Genomic DNA, 17,025 nt, shown 5'->3' with positions numbered 1-17,025 from the left:
GAAGGTTAATGCTCTACATACGTACACAAACTACAACACACATAGAGTACGATCTTATCTCACACAGGAAATAGCACAAGTACGTATCCAGGCACTTGTCATCTCATGTCTGGATTGCTGTACCTCAATTTCTGGTAGGACTTACTGGTAGGACTCCCAGTGCGTACAACCAAACCTCTGCAACTCATTCAGAAGACAGTAGCCCGCTTGGTGTTCCCACGTTCTTGTCACCCCGCTTCATCGCACACTACACTGGCTTCCAGTTGAAGCTCAAGTCCGCTTCAAGACTGTGTTCTTCTAAAAATGCATGAAATGTACAGTATCTCACTAAAGTGAAAATTGTAAATATTTGATTATATCTTTTCATGTGACAACACTGAAGAAATGACACTTTGCTAAAATGTAAAGTAGTGAGTGTACAGCTTGTAACAGTGTAAATTGTCTGTCCCCTCAAAATAACTCAACACACAGCCCTTAATGTCTAAACCACTGGAAACAAAAGAGAGTACACCCCTAAGTGAAATTGTCCAAATTGGGCCCAATTAGCTATTTTCCCTCCCCGGTGTCATGTGACTCGTTAGTGTTACAAGGTTTCAGGTGTGAATGGAGAGCAGGTGTGTTAAATTTGGTGTTATCGCTCTCACACTCCCTCATACTGGTCACCGGAAGTTCAAAAAGGCACCTCATGGCAAAAAACAAGTTTCACTTATTTAAGGTCAGATTCATATTTTAATCATATTATTTTGCATGTAAGATCAAGCTGATAAATGACAACATTTTCACATCTTTTCTTATTATTTACTTAAGGTGCTAATAATTCTGGAGGGCACTAGCTGAAGGGGAATTCATAAACATGACTAACTATATAAAAACAAGTATTGTTTTTTAATTTTACAGTTATTAATCAGGCAAATTGATTAACAACCATTATTGTGTTTACAGCAATGTCCTGGGGGAATGTTACAGGGGGAGGTTAGGGTTAACGGTTTTGGAACAGAATGACATGGCTTTCAGACAAAACAACACAACTGTCACCTTGCTGGTAGGGGTATTAAAACCAGTAACCTTTTGGACACTAGTCAAGTGCACAAACCACTAGGCCGGCCCTAAAGCATTGTCCTTCAAAATATGTATTACAAAATTTTCTGATATCTCATAGTCCTTCAGAGTGAAATTGAAGGTGAAACAAGAGCAGGTTGAATTGTAACTCAGGCTAGGGGGCAATTCACTAGAAGTGAATCTAAAGATTAGTTGTTCCAGCATGTCCTGAGGAGCCGACACTCGATCCAACCAGAGGGAGGTGAGGAGATTACTGTCAGTCCATAGCTTAACCCAAACCCAATCACTCTTTTCACACCCTTACAACAAACCCAACCTGAAGGAAACTCATAAAACAGCACACCGTCTGGGTCCCGACCCTTTTAATTACAACTCAATTTCCAAAAAAGTTGGGACGTTGCATAAAATGCTAATAAAAACAGAATTCAATGATGTGCAAATAATTTCAACCTATATTTAATTGTAAATAGTACAAAGACAACATATTAAGTGTTGAAACTGAGAAATGTTATTGTTTTTGGAAAAATACATGCCCATTTTGAGGGGCACGTTTACCACTGTGTTGCATCACCTATTCTTTAACACTCTGTAAGCATTTGGGAACTGAGCAAACCAATTACTATAGTTTTGAAAGTAAAATGTATTCCCATTCTTGCTTGATATAGGATTTCAGCTGCTCAATGGTTTACCATATTTTTTGTTTCATAATGTGCCAAAGGTTTTCAATGGGTGGCAGATCTGGACTGCAGGCAGGCCAGTTTAGCATCTGGACTATTTTACCACGGAGCCATGCTGTAATATGTGCAGAATAGGGTTTGGCATTTTCTTGCTGAAAAAGGAAATGCCTTCCCTGAAAAAGACATCTGGGTGGCACCATATGTTGCTCCAAAACCTGTATATATATTTCAGCATTAATGGTGCCTTCACAGAAGTGATGTCCCCTGCAGAATCGTGTCTGTATTTAATGCAGTGCCACTTGAGGGCCCTAAGATCACGGCCACCCAATATTGGATTTTGGCCTTGTCCCTTGCATACTGAGATTTCTCAGCATTCTCTGAATTCTTTAATGATATTATGTACTGTAGATGATGAGAACCCCAAACTCTTTGCCATTTTTACATTAAGAAACACTATTCTTAAATTGTTGCACTAAATTAAATTGTGCAGCCTTTCACAGAGTGGTGAACCCCATCTTTTTACTTCTGAAAGATTCATCCTCTCTGGGATGCTTTTTTCATACCCAATCATGTTACTGATTGGTTGCCAATTAACCTAATTAGTTGTGAGATGTTTTTCCAGGTTTATTTTTTAGCATTACAGAACTTTTCCAGCCTTTTGTTTGCCCCTGTTACTACTTTTGTGAAATGTGTTGCTGGCATCAAATTCTAAGCGGGCATATTTTTCAAGAAACAAATCATTTGATATGTTGTCTTTGTACCATTTTCTATTGAATATAGGATTTAAATTATTTGCACATCATTGCATTCTTTTTTTAAATATATTTTACGCAGTGTCCCTACTTTTTTGTAAACACAGTTGTAATTGTAAATTTTATACTCTTTTGATCCACTGTGGGTTTAACTCTTTCCAGCCGGATCTTTCTAATTTCACCATCTTTAGAATAGCCATTGGGAAACCCGAGTTGTAATTGCCCAGTAATGCATCAGCTGACATCGGATCGCTCCTATCACAATATCAGATTTCATACCTGTGTATTTAATTGTCAGGTTAATCATTCAATATTCACTTGGTATGCTGATGGTGCATATTGCCCATTTCCTATGGGGACTGCTATTAATAATATTACTGTGATGATATTGTGGGAAGATCATATACAGAACACAATCATGTGATGGCAGTGAGTTACCCCAGAAGAGCAGATTGTAATGTCAAGACATTGTATGTACATTTCTGTGCATAGTTCTCTAACTGTTGGTTAAAGGCATGGCATTTTCTGTCTGAACTAGTTTTGATGGTTTTACTCATAATATCTCTGTCCTCCAATCATGTATTTTAAATCTGAAAACTGCAATTAATGCTTGTCAATATGCTTAAAGCTACAAACTGATTGGCTAATTGGCTACTAAGCAAAATCCCCATAGTCCTGGGGCAATTTTAGACCAAAGCATGAAAACTGGATCTGGAGTCTTACTTTCACAGATTTGATATGCAAACAAAGTCACTCATTTGAGGTAAGAAAGTTAAATATCTTCACAATGGTTTACTTATAATCTCACTTAGTCTGTGCAGCGGAAGGTTGAGATGCACAATCCAGGCTTGAGATGCAGTTAACTATTTTGACCACAACATGATTGCGCTCAGCAATAACCAGTTACCAGAGCTGTCATGTTTTGCTGGAATTTCTTCCCTGCTGAACAACCAAAGTTCGATTGCAAATCACCCTCTGCTGGACAACCACATTTTGTTCCCAATCCTCCACTATTTTAATGCAAACAAATGTTCAATATGAATCAACACGTCGCTGCCCCTTTAAAGCTATACTACTGGTCACAGGTTTTCGTGTTGGAACAGACTGTGTTACTACACCCTGTTAAGCATTATTTAAACAGTATTTTACTGCAGGAAGTAGTACCTTGCTATCATAATTGCGAGAAATAGGCAATTTACAAAGGAAGACAGATGGAACATTACAAACCTAAAAGTGTAGGTCTTTACATTAATGAAATTGCAAAGAAAGCCAAGGTGTCAGTGAGTAGTTTCCTGTACTCACTGACAGGGCACTTGAAGGCACTTGGAATCTGGAGGAGGACATTCTGACAGAGGTCTGGAGGACCAAAAGCCACAACAGAATCAGAATACAAGTTTCTGATAGTCAAAAGTTTGTGTGATAAGCTGCTCACAGGACAGCAGATTCAAGCAAAGCTTAACACTGGTCGAAGTAGGCAAGTCTCTGTTTCAACTGTGAAAAATACAGGCAGCAGAATTTACAGCTTGAGTGGCAGTAATAAAACCATTGCTAAATTGGCAAAATAAAAAAAGGAAAAGATGCTTATCTGGGCAATGAAGCACCGCCAGTGGGCTACTGATGACTGGAAGAAGGTCTTATGGACCAATGAATAAAATGCTTCCCTGAGGCAATATGAACCGGCCATCCTTGGAAATGGGAATACACAGCGCATTGAACCCTGCCACGTGCCTCCCTGAGGCAGTACGCACCGGCCATCCTGAGAATTGGAAATAAACCACACAGAGCTGACCAACCAACGTAGAGCTCCAGTCACATCATACAAACCTCCCCAGGCTAATCATTTAGTCTAATTATACCACTGCCCTGAGCCTCGCTGAGGCAGACATTTCTGTAAATGGAAATAACTGAACTTGTTGGTGCCCAACCAACATCAGCTCCCTGGCACTTTACGGGCACTCTCAATCTAGCCTTTATTAGTAACAGTAGAATTAATAGTTATTAGCTTTATTGTTACCGCTTATCGAGGGGATGTGTCAGCTTGAGATTAAGAATCAAATTTACACAATCATAAACAAAATGTTAATTTTCAATATCTGGCAAAATCTGGCCTTTCTATTCTTGAGGCTTAGGAATGGTTTGCACCTTGTGGTGAACCCTCTGTATTTGCTCTTGTGAAGTCTTCTCTTTATGGTAGACTTGGATTATGATATGCCTACCTCCTGGAGAGTGTTATTCACTTGGCTGGATGTTGTGAAGGTGTTTGTCTTTACCATGGAAACGATTCTATGATCATCCCCCAACGTTTGTCTTCCGTGGACGTCCAGGCCTCTGTGTGTTGCAGAGCTCCTTTGACCGCATTGAGAGCTCCTTTGACCGCATGTTATGGGTTCACAGCAACAACTTCCAAATGCAAACGCCACACTCGGAATCAACTCCAGACCTTTAAACTTTGAAATAACAAAGGAATAGCCCACAACTGTCCATGAAACAGATTTTTTGTCAATTGTCCAATTACTTTTCGTTCCTTGAAAAATAGGGTGCTACTTAATGTAGTAAAAAGCTGTAATTCCTAAATCCTTCCTCCAATTTGGATGTGAATACACTTAAATTAAAGTTGAGAGACTGCACCTTAAGCCCCTATCCATTATTTTACTGTAACTTAAATATATTTTGGTAAACAGCCAAAATAACCAAACTTGTGTCAATGTCCAATTATTTCCAGACCTAACTGTACATTAATTGAAGATGTATGTCTTTAATCATCCAATTGGAACTCTCAAAAAGACACAGATGTCATAGGAGCTATGGATAAAAGTCTAACCAGAATTTTTTTTCTGAGTTTGAGTTCTTGCTTCCTCTTTCGTGTCTGTACTTAGTAAGTTGAGCGAGAGTTTAGAAAGCAACACAACTGTCAGTGGAAGATAAAAAAAAGCAAATTACTCATTAATTGAGGAATTGTTTATTGTTTTTTTTGTCTAGTAGGTGTGTGATTTAAAAACATGCAATGAAACACAAAATGTTAAGCCAAGCCTAGTGTAATTGGTGTTTTTTCGTTAAGTTTCAATTAGATGGTTTAAAAGTCGGGTACCATCTACAGTATCCCAGATAGGCCCTGCATAGCCCGATTACCTACCCCTATTTTCCCACAGCACAGCCGCTGTCCATCATCTCTTAATGCGCCAGATGATACTTCAGCTCCTGCTGGCCCCTCTCTAGGTTTCAGTCCTACAAGGGAGTTATTCCTAGTCACTATGTATCAATTTCTTGTGTTGCTTTGTCTTGTCTATGTTCTTGCTCCAGGTGGCACTGGCCATAGCTCAGTGGTACAGTCATACGACTGAGTATATATGGGACCTAACAGATAGATAGAAAGTTTGAAAATAAAATAGCAAAAGTTTTTTACAACAACTTATTAAATTAACCCTATGCATGGTTGTGTCCATTACATGCATTCTACAGACAGTCTGAGAAGGGGAACCTGAAAAGGGAGTCTGCCAAGTCGAGGCACACATGCTCACTTCCTTTGTTGGCAATGACAGAGGTCAAACGTTTTCTGTAAGTCTTCACAAGGTTTTCAATCACTGTTGCTGGTATTTAGGCCCATTCCTCCATGCAGATCTCCTCTAGAGCAGTGATGTTTTGGGGCTGTCACTGGGCAACACAGGCTTTCAACTCCCTCCAAAGATTTTCTATGGGGTTGATCTGGTGACTAGCTAGGCCACTCCAGGACCTTGAAATGCTTCTTACGAAGCCACTCCTTTGTTGCCCAGGCGGTGTGTTTGGGATCATTGTCATGCTGAAAGACCCAACTATGTTTCATCTTCAATGCCCTTGCTGATGGAAGGAGGTTTTCACTCAAAATCGCACGATACATGGCCCCATTCATTCTTTCCTTTACACGTATCAGTCGTCCTGGTCCCTTTGCAGAAAAACAGCCCCAAAGCATGATGTTTCCACCCCCATGCTTCACAGTAGGTATGGTGTTCTTTGGATGCAACTCAGCATTCTTTCTCCTCCAAACACGACGAGTTGAGTTTTTAACAAAATGTTCTATTTTGGTTTCATCTGACCATATGACTTTCTCCCAATCCTCTTCTGGACCATCCAAATGCTCTCTAGCAAGGTCAGGTGAGCTTGCTGGGCAATTAAGAACAGGGATACCATGGTCCTTAAACCAGGTACTGGTAGCTTTGGCACTGTATGCAGGTACCAAGTCCTGTTGGAAAATGAAATCTGCATCTCCATAAAGTTGGTCAGCAGCAGGAAGCATGAAGTGCTCTAAAACTTCCTGGTAGACGGCTGCGTTGACCTTGGACCTCAGAAAACACAGTGGACCAACACCAGCAGATGACATGGCAACCCAAACCATCACTGACTGTGGAAACTTTACACTGGACTTCAAGCAACGTGGACTCTGTGCCTCTCCTCTCTTCCTCCAGACTCTGTGACCTTGATTTCCAAAGGAAATTCTAAATGTACTTTCACCAGAGAACATAATTCAGCAGCAGTCCAGTCCTTTTTGTCTTTAGCCCAGGCAAGACGCTTCTGACGCTGTCTTGTTCAAGAGTGGCTTGACACAAGGAATGCGACAGCTGAATCCTCTGTCTTGCATATGTCTGTGCGTGGTGGTTCTTGAAGCACTGACTCCAGCTGCAGTCCACTCCCATGCTTCACAGTAGGTATGGTGTTCTTTGGATGCAGCATTCTTTCTCCTCCAAACACAACGAGTTGAGTTTTTACCAAAATTTTCTATTTTGCTTTCATCTGACCATATCTGACCATATTCTCCCAATCCTCTTCTGGACCATCCAAATGCTCTCTAGCAAACCTCAGACGGGCCTGGGCATGTACTGGCTTTAGCAGGGTGACACGTCTGGTACTGCAGGATTTGAGTCCCTGGCAGCGTAGTGTTACTGATGGTAGTCTTTGTAACTTTGGTCCCAGCTCTCTGCAGGTCATTCACTAGGTCCCCCTGTGTGGTTCTGGGATTTTTGCTCACCGTTCTTGTGATCATTTTGACCCCACGGGTGAGTTCTTGCGTGGAGCCCTGGACCGAGGGAGATTATCAGTGGTCTTGTATGTCTTCCATTTTCTTATAATTGCTCCCACAGTTGATTTCTTCACACCAAGCTGCTTACCTATTGCATAATCAGTCTTCCCAGCCTGGTGCAGGTCTACAATTTGTTTCTGGGGTCCTTTGACAGCTCTTTGGTCTTGGCCATAGTGGAGTTTGGAGTGTGACTGTTTGAGGTTGTGGACAGGTGTCTTTTATACTGATAACAAGTTCAAACAGGTGCCATTAATACAGGTAACGAGTGGAGGACAGATGAGCCTCTTAAAGAAGTTACAGGTCTGTAAGAGCCAGAAATCTTGCTTGTTTGTAGGTGACCAAATACTTATTTTACAGAGGAATTTACCAATAAATTCATTAGAAATCCTACAATGTGATTTTCTGGATTTTTTTTCACTCATTTTGTCTCTCGTAGTTGAAGTGTACCTATGATGAAAATTACAGGCCTCTCTCATCTTTTTAAGTGGGAAAACTTGCACATTTGGTGGCTGACTAAATATGTTTTTCCCCACTGTATATGTCTCTTGTCTAAGCAGGCAACAGCTCCCGGCAGATGTACAGGTGCTGGTCATAAAATTTGAAAAAGTTGATTTCAGTTATTCCATTCAAAAAGTGAAACTTGTATATTATATTCATTCATTACACACAGACTGATATATTTCAAATGTTTATTTATTTCCATAAAGTTGGAAAATGAAATCTGCATCTCCATAAAGTTGGTCAGCAGCAGGAAGCATGAAGTGCTCTAAAACTTCCTGGTAGACGGCTGCGTTGACCTTGGACCTCAGAAAACACAGTGGACCAACACCAGCAGATGACATGGCAACCCAAACCATCACTGACTGTGGAAACTTTACACTGGACTTCAAGCAACATGGATTCTGTGCCTCTCCTCTCTTCCTCCAGACTCTGTGACCTTGATTTCCAAAGGAAATGCAAAATGTACTTTCACCAGAGAACATAATTCAGCAGCAGTCCAGTCCTTTTTGTCTTTAGCCCAGGCAAGACCCTTCTGACGCTGTCTTGTTCAAGAGTGGCTTGACACAAGGAATGCGACAGCTGAATCCTCTGTCTTGCATATGTCTGTGCGTGGTGGTTCTTGAAGCACTGACTCCAGCTGCAGTCCACTCTTTGTGAATCTCCCCCACATTTTTGAATGGGTTTTGTTTCACAATCCTCTCCAGTGTGCAGTTATCCCTATTGCTTGTACACTTTTTTTCTACCACATCTTTTCCTTCCCTTCGCCTCTATTAATGTGCTTGGACACAGCTCTGTGAACAGCCAGCCTCTTTAGCTATGACCTTTTGTGTCTTGCCCTCCTTGTGCATGGTGTCAATGGTCGTCTTTTGGACAGCTGTCAAGTCAGCAGTCTTCCCATTGATTGTGTTGCCTACAGAACTAGACCATTTAAAGGCCTTTGCAGGTGTTTTGGGTTAATTCAAATTTTCTGAGATTCTGAATTTAGGGTTTTCATTAGTTGTCAGTTATAATCATCAAAATTAACAGAAATAAACACTTGAAATATTTCAGTCTGTGTGGAATGAATGTATACATTATACAAGTTTCACTTTTTGAATGGAATTACTGAAATAAATCAACTTTTTGATATTCTAATTTTATGACCAGCACCTGTAGACATCGATGCCATGTTTCAGATACGACAAAGCTATTCATCACGCTGACCAATCTTTATAGGTCAGAATTGGTTGTGTGGAAAAGTAATGTTGACATGGTTTCTGTCGTATTATTTACATCTGTCGGTAGATCTGTGACATGATGTAATGTGTCTGAAATGGCTCTACATATGTAATGTGAAATTGTACAGTCTGTATGGTTTGTTTGTGAGTTGCTGGGTTAGTAAACAATAGCATTATTCTGTTGTCTTGACTTTATCCATACAGTTTTGGAAAACAATTTGGTGAATGTATCTTTGGTGTAATGTTTGGCTGTATCAATGACAGGGATCCTTTCCTAATTACTCTAGTTGCAGATAAATATTTTGCTTGGTCCGAAGCACATTCTGTAAGTCTGACCGATGACTATTAGTTTGGTGGAATGCCAGGAGAATGCTAACAGACGAATGCAGTGTCAACTGTAGATTTCGAGGAAAGGTCTGGGCCTATTTTTCATGGTTTGGGCTAGGCCCCTAGTTCCAGTGAAGACATCTTAATGCTATAGCATTCAATGACATTCTAAATGATTCTGTGCTTCCAACTTTGTGGCAACAGTTTGGGAAAAGGTCCTTTTCTGTTTAATGTCAATCCCCTGTGCACAATGAGGTCAAAATGGTTCGTCTCAAGATCAGTGTGGAAGAACTTGACTGGCATAGATGCAATGTCCCATTAGTATTTCAGTACTAGAAGAGAATTGGTCACGAGTTGGACTACTCCTGCAAGGCACTGTATATGCATTTAAAGGGCAGGGGCAATAAACTATTCTTGTTTTCTTAGTTGTATTTTGTCTGGTTTTGGATGCATTTTATTATACACTTTAAGGCCAGAAATATGGACACCTGACCATCACACTTACACAAGCTTCTTGGACATTCCATTCCACAACCATTGGCATTAATACGGAAAACCTGCCCCCACGTTTTGGATTTCTAAGCCAATTATGGCTAAACAGAGGTGGAATGAAGTTATAGTTTCTGAAAGCTTGCAGTGTTACATGTGGAAATGTATTGACCTTCCAGAATTCTTTGGCAAGCTACTCACAAGTAGGATGTTGGAGAACCTTCGTTTATACAGTGTTATTTATTAATAAAAGTGATGTGATGTCTCGTTCTTGTGGAAAACCTCTTTCTGTGATAAAACACAGACAGATGAATAGCCTTAAATAAAAAATAAAGGATACACCAGTGATGAAAGTTTGGTTTTGATACTGTTTTGTTCTTAATTTCAATGCATTCTGGTGTAAGGCTTGTATAATCATGGTATGAAAAGATATAAAAAAAGCTGTTGTCCAGTTAACAAAAATGCATACAGTACATTTGGATTTTGGCTGTTAAAAACATGCATAGGCATCACATTAATAGAACACAAATTCCCATTCAAGTCAATGATTTGTCAGTTTTTTCCCAATTCCATTTCAATGCCTTCAATTTGACCTGAAAGTTAATATCAAGATTATTCGAAAATCAGGGCCCTGACGAGTTTTTCTATTCTCATCATATAACACCTCAAAGGCTTGCTGTACTATTTATAATCTAGGGGGATGCATTTTGCAAAATGTATTCTTTATCTCAATATATTCTTGTTGTGGGAGCAAGTGCAAACAAACATTCTGATTATGATAGTTAGGCTTTAATTAGTCTCAATTAGAAGTGAAAATGTGTTTGTTTTAGGCTTAACAATTTACCAGATGAAAGAACACAAGGTATCATAATGTAGGAAAGTTTAATACATGTCTATAAACATATTTACAGTACATTTCACGTGAACAGTGGCTTTTGTCACAAATATAAATTATTTTGTTTTCTAGAACACAGGTCTTTTGACATTGTAGCGTGAAGAAAAGGAAGGAGTGGTTATTCCTTGTAACAGGTCTGCCCATAGAGGACATCATACACAGACTTACCTGTGTAATGCTGTTTATTATTTCCCCAACATCTTTTAGGGAGTTGCAGAAAAATATGACAAACAAAATAATTTTGTTCCCACCACCAGTCTTCACTCAACTAGCATTCCACATTTCACAATCACCCATTGAAAACAATATCAAAACATGACTGTTTAATACTGCATCATCTCTGTAGTACAGAATAAGTACAATGCTGTCCATGAACCCATATACAGTATGAAATACAAAGAAATAAGGCACAAATGGAGGAGCACACCAAAAACCATAAGAACCAGAGCAGGGCCAGTCTCTGGTTTGGCACCGAAACAAACTGACCAATAACAGCTTGTCATCTACCACATCAGTAAATACTAATGCCTCTCAGAAGATCAACCTGCAGTTTTGCTGCTGTCACTGGGAATCAAACAATCTTAACTATAGAAGATAAATTCCAGTCTTGTCAAACATTGCTCAATACTATTACAAGTGGAATAAACTGGTAGAGTGCAGTACTTCTAGTGCAATGTATGCTTTAAAAGTACCATTTATACATAACACAGAAATGTGATTGAAATGGCTCATCTTTTGCACATCTACAAATAAAGGTTATTAGGGATAGCTTAAATAAAGTCATAGTGTTCTTCAGAAATTTTGCAAAAGAATAACCTTAAATACTGTTTAGAAACATCTCCTTTTCATTAGGTTCTTAAAGATGCTTTGTGGAGTTCTTTTTAAACAGTTGTGAAAGTGGTGCACGATCTAAAACAGATCCCTGTTTTTGTTAACTACATAATCTGATTGTGTACTGTCATCTAATTTGTACATGTTAACAAATGTAGAATGTGCAATTCGTATGTTACAAATCTAATTTGTAACATATAGAAATTTGGTGTGCTTAAGATCCCACAGTGTATCTTTAATTACACAAAAAATGAAAACTGCAATGATGCATGTCTTTACAGAAAATGGATTATAAACACGATTGAGAAATGCTCATTAAAATCTTTTAAATAGTAACTTCAAGACTAGGTACTGGGCTGATTAACTTAATATTCAATTTCCCATGCCCATTTTCATCCAGAGAAGGGCCCCTTTATGAAATCATTCACAACCAGGTCAAGATTAAGATTAATACAAATTTGAAGTTGCGAATGAAACATGATAGACAATTATTTAAAGAAACCTTTCCTGTGGACATAATTATAATGGGCATAAAGAAAGCAAAAATATCAAAGTCATAGTTCCTTGGGGAATAATCCCATACTGCTAACATTTCAAAGGCCAAATACTTTAGGCACTTTTTATGTTCCAAGATCAGTCAACATCAACCTTTCCGGCACTGTACTTGTTCCCCAGATAAGTGTCCATGGGACTAACCATCCATAGGCATTCAGACAGACTGAACGCTAACTGATCACGTGTAATTAAGAAAAAGAAAATTAGTGTGATACATTTCAAGATGTTGAACTCTTTTTTACATGGGCACAGACAGTTTCTTACCACCATCACACCTGAAGGAAGGGTTTGGAGAGTTTGGTGATTGCAGTCACCTCCCTGTCCCAATGTGGGGATTTGTCTGGCCAAGCAAACCGGTGGGTCTAGCCATTCCAGACCTGTCCTTCAGCAGCATATGAAGTTCCTATTGTGTTCCTAACCTGGACCGCTTGCCTTTTAGTAACAGGCCTCATGTTTTCCTGTTGTTCCAGTTAACGTCAGACACAGCTGGTTTTTGCTCTGCAGGTGGCGAGCGTGAATCCTGTGGAGACTTCTGAGCTTGTGGGGAGCGTGGGTCCAGAAGCAAAGGGGGTTTGTTGTCTGGATATGGCCGGGTAAAGTGTTCTGGCCCTGCTGGTCCCGGCGGTCCCCTATGCTCTGGCATCCTCCCCCTGAAGTCCTGGGGATGGCCTCCTCCACTCCTGAACTCTTGGGGTGGACGGAAGTCATCACCCCGTCTCCTCTTCGAGTCTTGGTGTCTGGATCAAGGGGGATAATGTCTTACAGAGCCTACTAAGCTACAAGCTGACATCACACCACTTATTTCAGAATGTCAGTACTGAAAAACAAAAATCAATACAGTGTTAAAAAAGACCAAGCCTAATTCGAAGGGTTCTCACCTGTCGTAATAGGCCCGACGGTCCCGGTGATCCCGGTCATTGTCATATTGATCATAGGGCCTCTTCCGAGGAGAGCTGCTGCTGCCACTACGGTAACTGCTAGAGCTGCTGCGATAGGAGTCTTCACGCGGATGCCGGTCACCATAGTGATGATCCTTATACCGATGTGCATCGTACGGATGATGTCGCTCTCCTTGCCAGGACTGGTTGCTATTTCCTGGATAGTTGTATTTACGATCTCTCTGCCAATCTCCTCGATCTGTAATCATGTGAGAAAAAAGTGGGCCATGAGATTTGTCTTGTTTGCATATGTGGAATTATAAATCTTAATTGCTGCCAGGTTGTGGACATGTACACAGTTCTGTGGCACAGTGTTTGCCCCCTTAGGATGATCACTATTATGGGACAATTAGCTTCTCTGTTATTGACTATTAGTTGTGTACCAAAACCTCTACTCTAAAAATGACATGGGAAGAAGTTCTAGGGATCTCTCAGAGACAGAATGGTCAGATATTCCCAAAATATTCCAAGAAAATAACAAGGGGGTTCACTTTAAGGCCATTAGCAGAGTGCAAGGAACATCCTCTAAGTTCCAAAATGCCTAATTACAAGAAAACACTGACTGGCGGCTGCACTCAACTTCATCATTGTCTTTATTGAAGTGTCCCAAACCACATTTCTGGTTGCAGATACAACAACATTGTAAGAAGGTTGTGGAGTTCAGGTTCCAATTTTGCACGCAGCTATGCCTTCTGGGAGATCACTCCTCTCTTAAAGACACTGATTCGTGAGTTGATAGATACACGATGTAATTACACAAAAAAGATTGGATCAGATCAGGACACAGTTATGAATTTACAAAAGTTAAATACATTTTCTTCTTTACACAGTGATGAAACAAGAACAATAATATTACTCAATGGAAATCTGCCCATCTGGTCGAGCAGGTGAGGGTTGTTTCTTATAATTTAGTTTCAGGACATGGATGAACTTCACCACTGGGGCCTGCTCAGTGTCCAGCTGTACAGGTTCCTCCTCAGTATATTTAGGCTCAAAAATATATGGCTCTGAATAATTGTACTTTTTTTCTATATAAAAGACCAACAAGTAAGAAATAACAATTTTAATTCTCTTTTAGTAGTAAACAAACCCACACCAAGTCAGGCATGAAGAAAGCATTTAACAGCTAATTGGATTTTGCTTGAACCTGTCTGTCATTGAGGACAGATGATGATGTGTTAATGAAGTTGATGGAAAAGGAGGGTGCAGCATTTCCATTTGGACCAGTAGAAGTTCTAAATTTTAAGAGGCACTTTTACATTAACTCAACATAATTTGTGAAGAAAGGTGGAAAACACCTCTCCTTGACACTGTACAACAGCCACTGTACACCAGACCAAAATAAACAGCTCTTACCATCATTTCCAAAGTGTCTCTTGTTGGACTGGTTGTATCCTTCTCTGTGGTGACCATGAGGGGATGTGGGAGATGGGTGGGGCATGCCTGAGTGAGACTTGGACGAGGGCTGGGTGCTGGTGGAGTCTCGACTGGAACCAGATGCTTCAGCTCTGAAAGGCTTCTTCTTACTCGACACGTCATCTCCCTTTTTTCTATGCTCCTTCTGAACATTAAATAACCGCAATGAAAGGATTGAGCAGCAGGAAGAGCAAAATATAGAATCTAACAAATAATGATTGTTACAGAAGCCTGTGAGTATTGATACTGGGAGAAACAAGGATTAGCTCACCTCTTCCTCCTGTGACCGCTTCTTCTGAGCCATCTTGTACAATTTGTGAAGCTTCCTGGCTCCAAACTCTGTAAACTTAGATACAAAGATCCAGAGGTTCCTACCAAATGAAGAGAACATCTTGGTTGGCCATGTTATGTCACAGAAAAAACAGTAACCCTTAATCTGGAAAACAATTTTAATGAACTTCAATGGCATCAGAATTAAAAACTTTGATTGACAAGCATTTAACCTTTTTCCCACAAAGCTGAAAAAATTGGGTACATATTAAAGTGCATCATAAAATTGAGAATTTCTTTAGGTCTAAATACACACACTGTTGCCAGCAGTTTAGACATTAATGGCTGTGTGTTGTGTTATTTTGAGGGGACAGCACATTTACACTGTTATACAAGCTGTACACTTACTACTTTACATTATAGCAAAGTGTCATTTCTTGAGTGTTGTCACATGAACAGATATAATCAAATATGTACAGAAATGTGAGGGGTGTACTCACTTCTGTGAGATACTGTATATACATAGAGTACCTGTCAGAAATGTCAATACCTACTCATTCAAGGGTATTTATTAGTTTTACTATTTTCAACATTGTAGAATACCCATCTGGAATCATGCCGCAACCAAAAAAAAAAAGTGTTAGATTCAAATACATCTCATATTGTGAATGCTTCAAAGTAGCCACTCTGCCTTGATGACAGCTCTGCACACTCTGCATTCTTTCAACAAGCTTCATGAGGGTACTCACCTGGAATTAATTTAAACTAAAAGGTGTGGCTTGTTAAAAGTTCATTTGTGGAATTTATTTTCTTTATGCGTTTGAGCAAATCAGTTGTGTTTTGACAAGGGAGGGTGGGTATACAGAAGACCATGTTTATGTCTGTACTGTAGTAGTCCATATTAAATAATTATATTATTTACAAACACAAACAAACTGTGAGACAGAATAACAAAAAATCCAGAAAAACGCATGTCAAAAAATGTCTACAATGATTTGCATTTTAATGAGTGTAATAAGTATTTGATCCCCCCTCAATCAGAAAGATTTCTGGCTCCCAGGTGTCTTTTATACAGGTAACAAGCTGAGATTAGGAGCACACTCTTAAAGGGAGGGCTCCTAATCTCAGCTTGTTACCTGTATAAAAGACACCTGTCCACAGAAGCAATCAGTCAATCAGATTCCAAACTCTCCACCATGCCCAAGACAAAAGAGCTGTCCAAGGATGTCAGGGACAAGATTGTAGACCTACACAAGGCTGGAATGGGCTAAAAGACCATCGCCAAGCAGCTTAGTGAGAAGGTGACAACAGTTTGTACGACTATTTGCAAATGGAAGAAACACAAAAGAACTGTCTGTCTCCCTTGGTCTAGGGCTCCATGCAAAATCTCAACTCGTGGAGTTACAATGATCATGAGAACGGTGAAGAATCATGCCAGAACTACACAGGATGATCTTGTCAATGATCTCAAGACAGCGGGGACCATAGTCACCAAGAAAATAATTGGTAACACATTACACCGTGAAGGACTGAAATCCTGCATCGCCTGCAAGGTCCCCCTGCCCATGAAAGCACATGTACAGACTCGTCTGAAGTTTGCCAATGAACATCTGAATGATTCAGAGGAGAGCTGAGTGAAAGTGGTGTGGTCAGATGAGACCAAAATCGAGCTCTTTGGCATCAACTCAACTCGCCGTGTTTGGAGGAGGATGAATGCTGCCTATGACCCCAAGAACACTATCCCCACCGTCAAACATGAAAGTGGAAACATTATGCTTTGGGGGTGTTTTTCTGCTAAGGGGACAGGACAACTTCACTGCATCAGGGACGATGGACAGGGCCATGTACCATAAAATCTTGGGTGAGAACCTCCTTCCCTAAGCCAGGGTATTGAAAATGGGTCGTGGATGGGTATTCCAGCATGACAAAGACCCAAAACACACGGCCAAGGCAACAAAGGAGTGGGTCAAGAAGAAGCACATTAAGGTCCTGGAGTGGCCTAGCCAGTCTCCAGACCTTAATCCCATAGAAAATCTGTGGAGGGAGCT

The 17,025-nt window shown here is 40.2% G+C and overlaps 1 protein-coding gene across 4 annotated transcripts in view; it reads right to left on the bottom strand.

The window, feature by feature from the left end:
- Positions 1 to 10,937: 10,937 nt before the first annotated feature.
- Positions 10,938 to 17,025, bottom strand: part of chd2 (chromodomain helicase DNA binding protein 2) — a 53,420-nt gene continuing 47,332 nt past the window's right edge. For all 4 annotated transcript variants that reach the window (XM_020056818.2, XM_020056820.2, XM_020056819.2 and 1 more), the window contains 4 exons: positions 14,979 to 15,078; positions 14,648 to 14,852; positions 13,232 to 13,490; positions 10,938 to 13,090 (listed from right to left, as the gene is read on the bottom strand). In XM_020056818.2, coding sequence (XP_019912377.2) covers positions 12,802 to 13,090; positions 13,232 to 13,490; positions 14,648 to 14,852; positions 14,979 to 15,078 — 853 coding nt within the window. In that variant the 3' untranslated portion in view covers positions 10,938 to 12,801. The remainder of the gene's footprint in view (positions 13,091 to 13,231; positions 13,491 to 14,647; positions 14,853 to 14,978; positions 15,079 to 17,025) is intronic.

Source organism: Esox lucius, chromosome 19 (assembly GCF_011004845.1).
Source record: "Esox lucius isolate fEsoLuc1 chromosome 19, fEsoLuc1.pri, whole genome shotgun sequence".
In the NCBI taxonomy this organism is placed as follows: Eukaryota; Metazoa; Chordata; class Actinopteri; order Esociformes; family Esocidae; genus Esox; species Esox lucius.
Note: the sequence above shows the minus strand (reverse complement) of the source record. Positions and strands in the feature narration are given on the sequence as shown.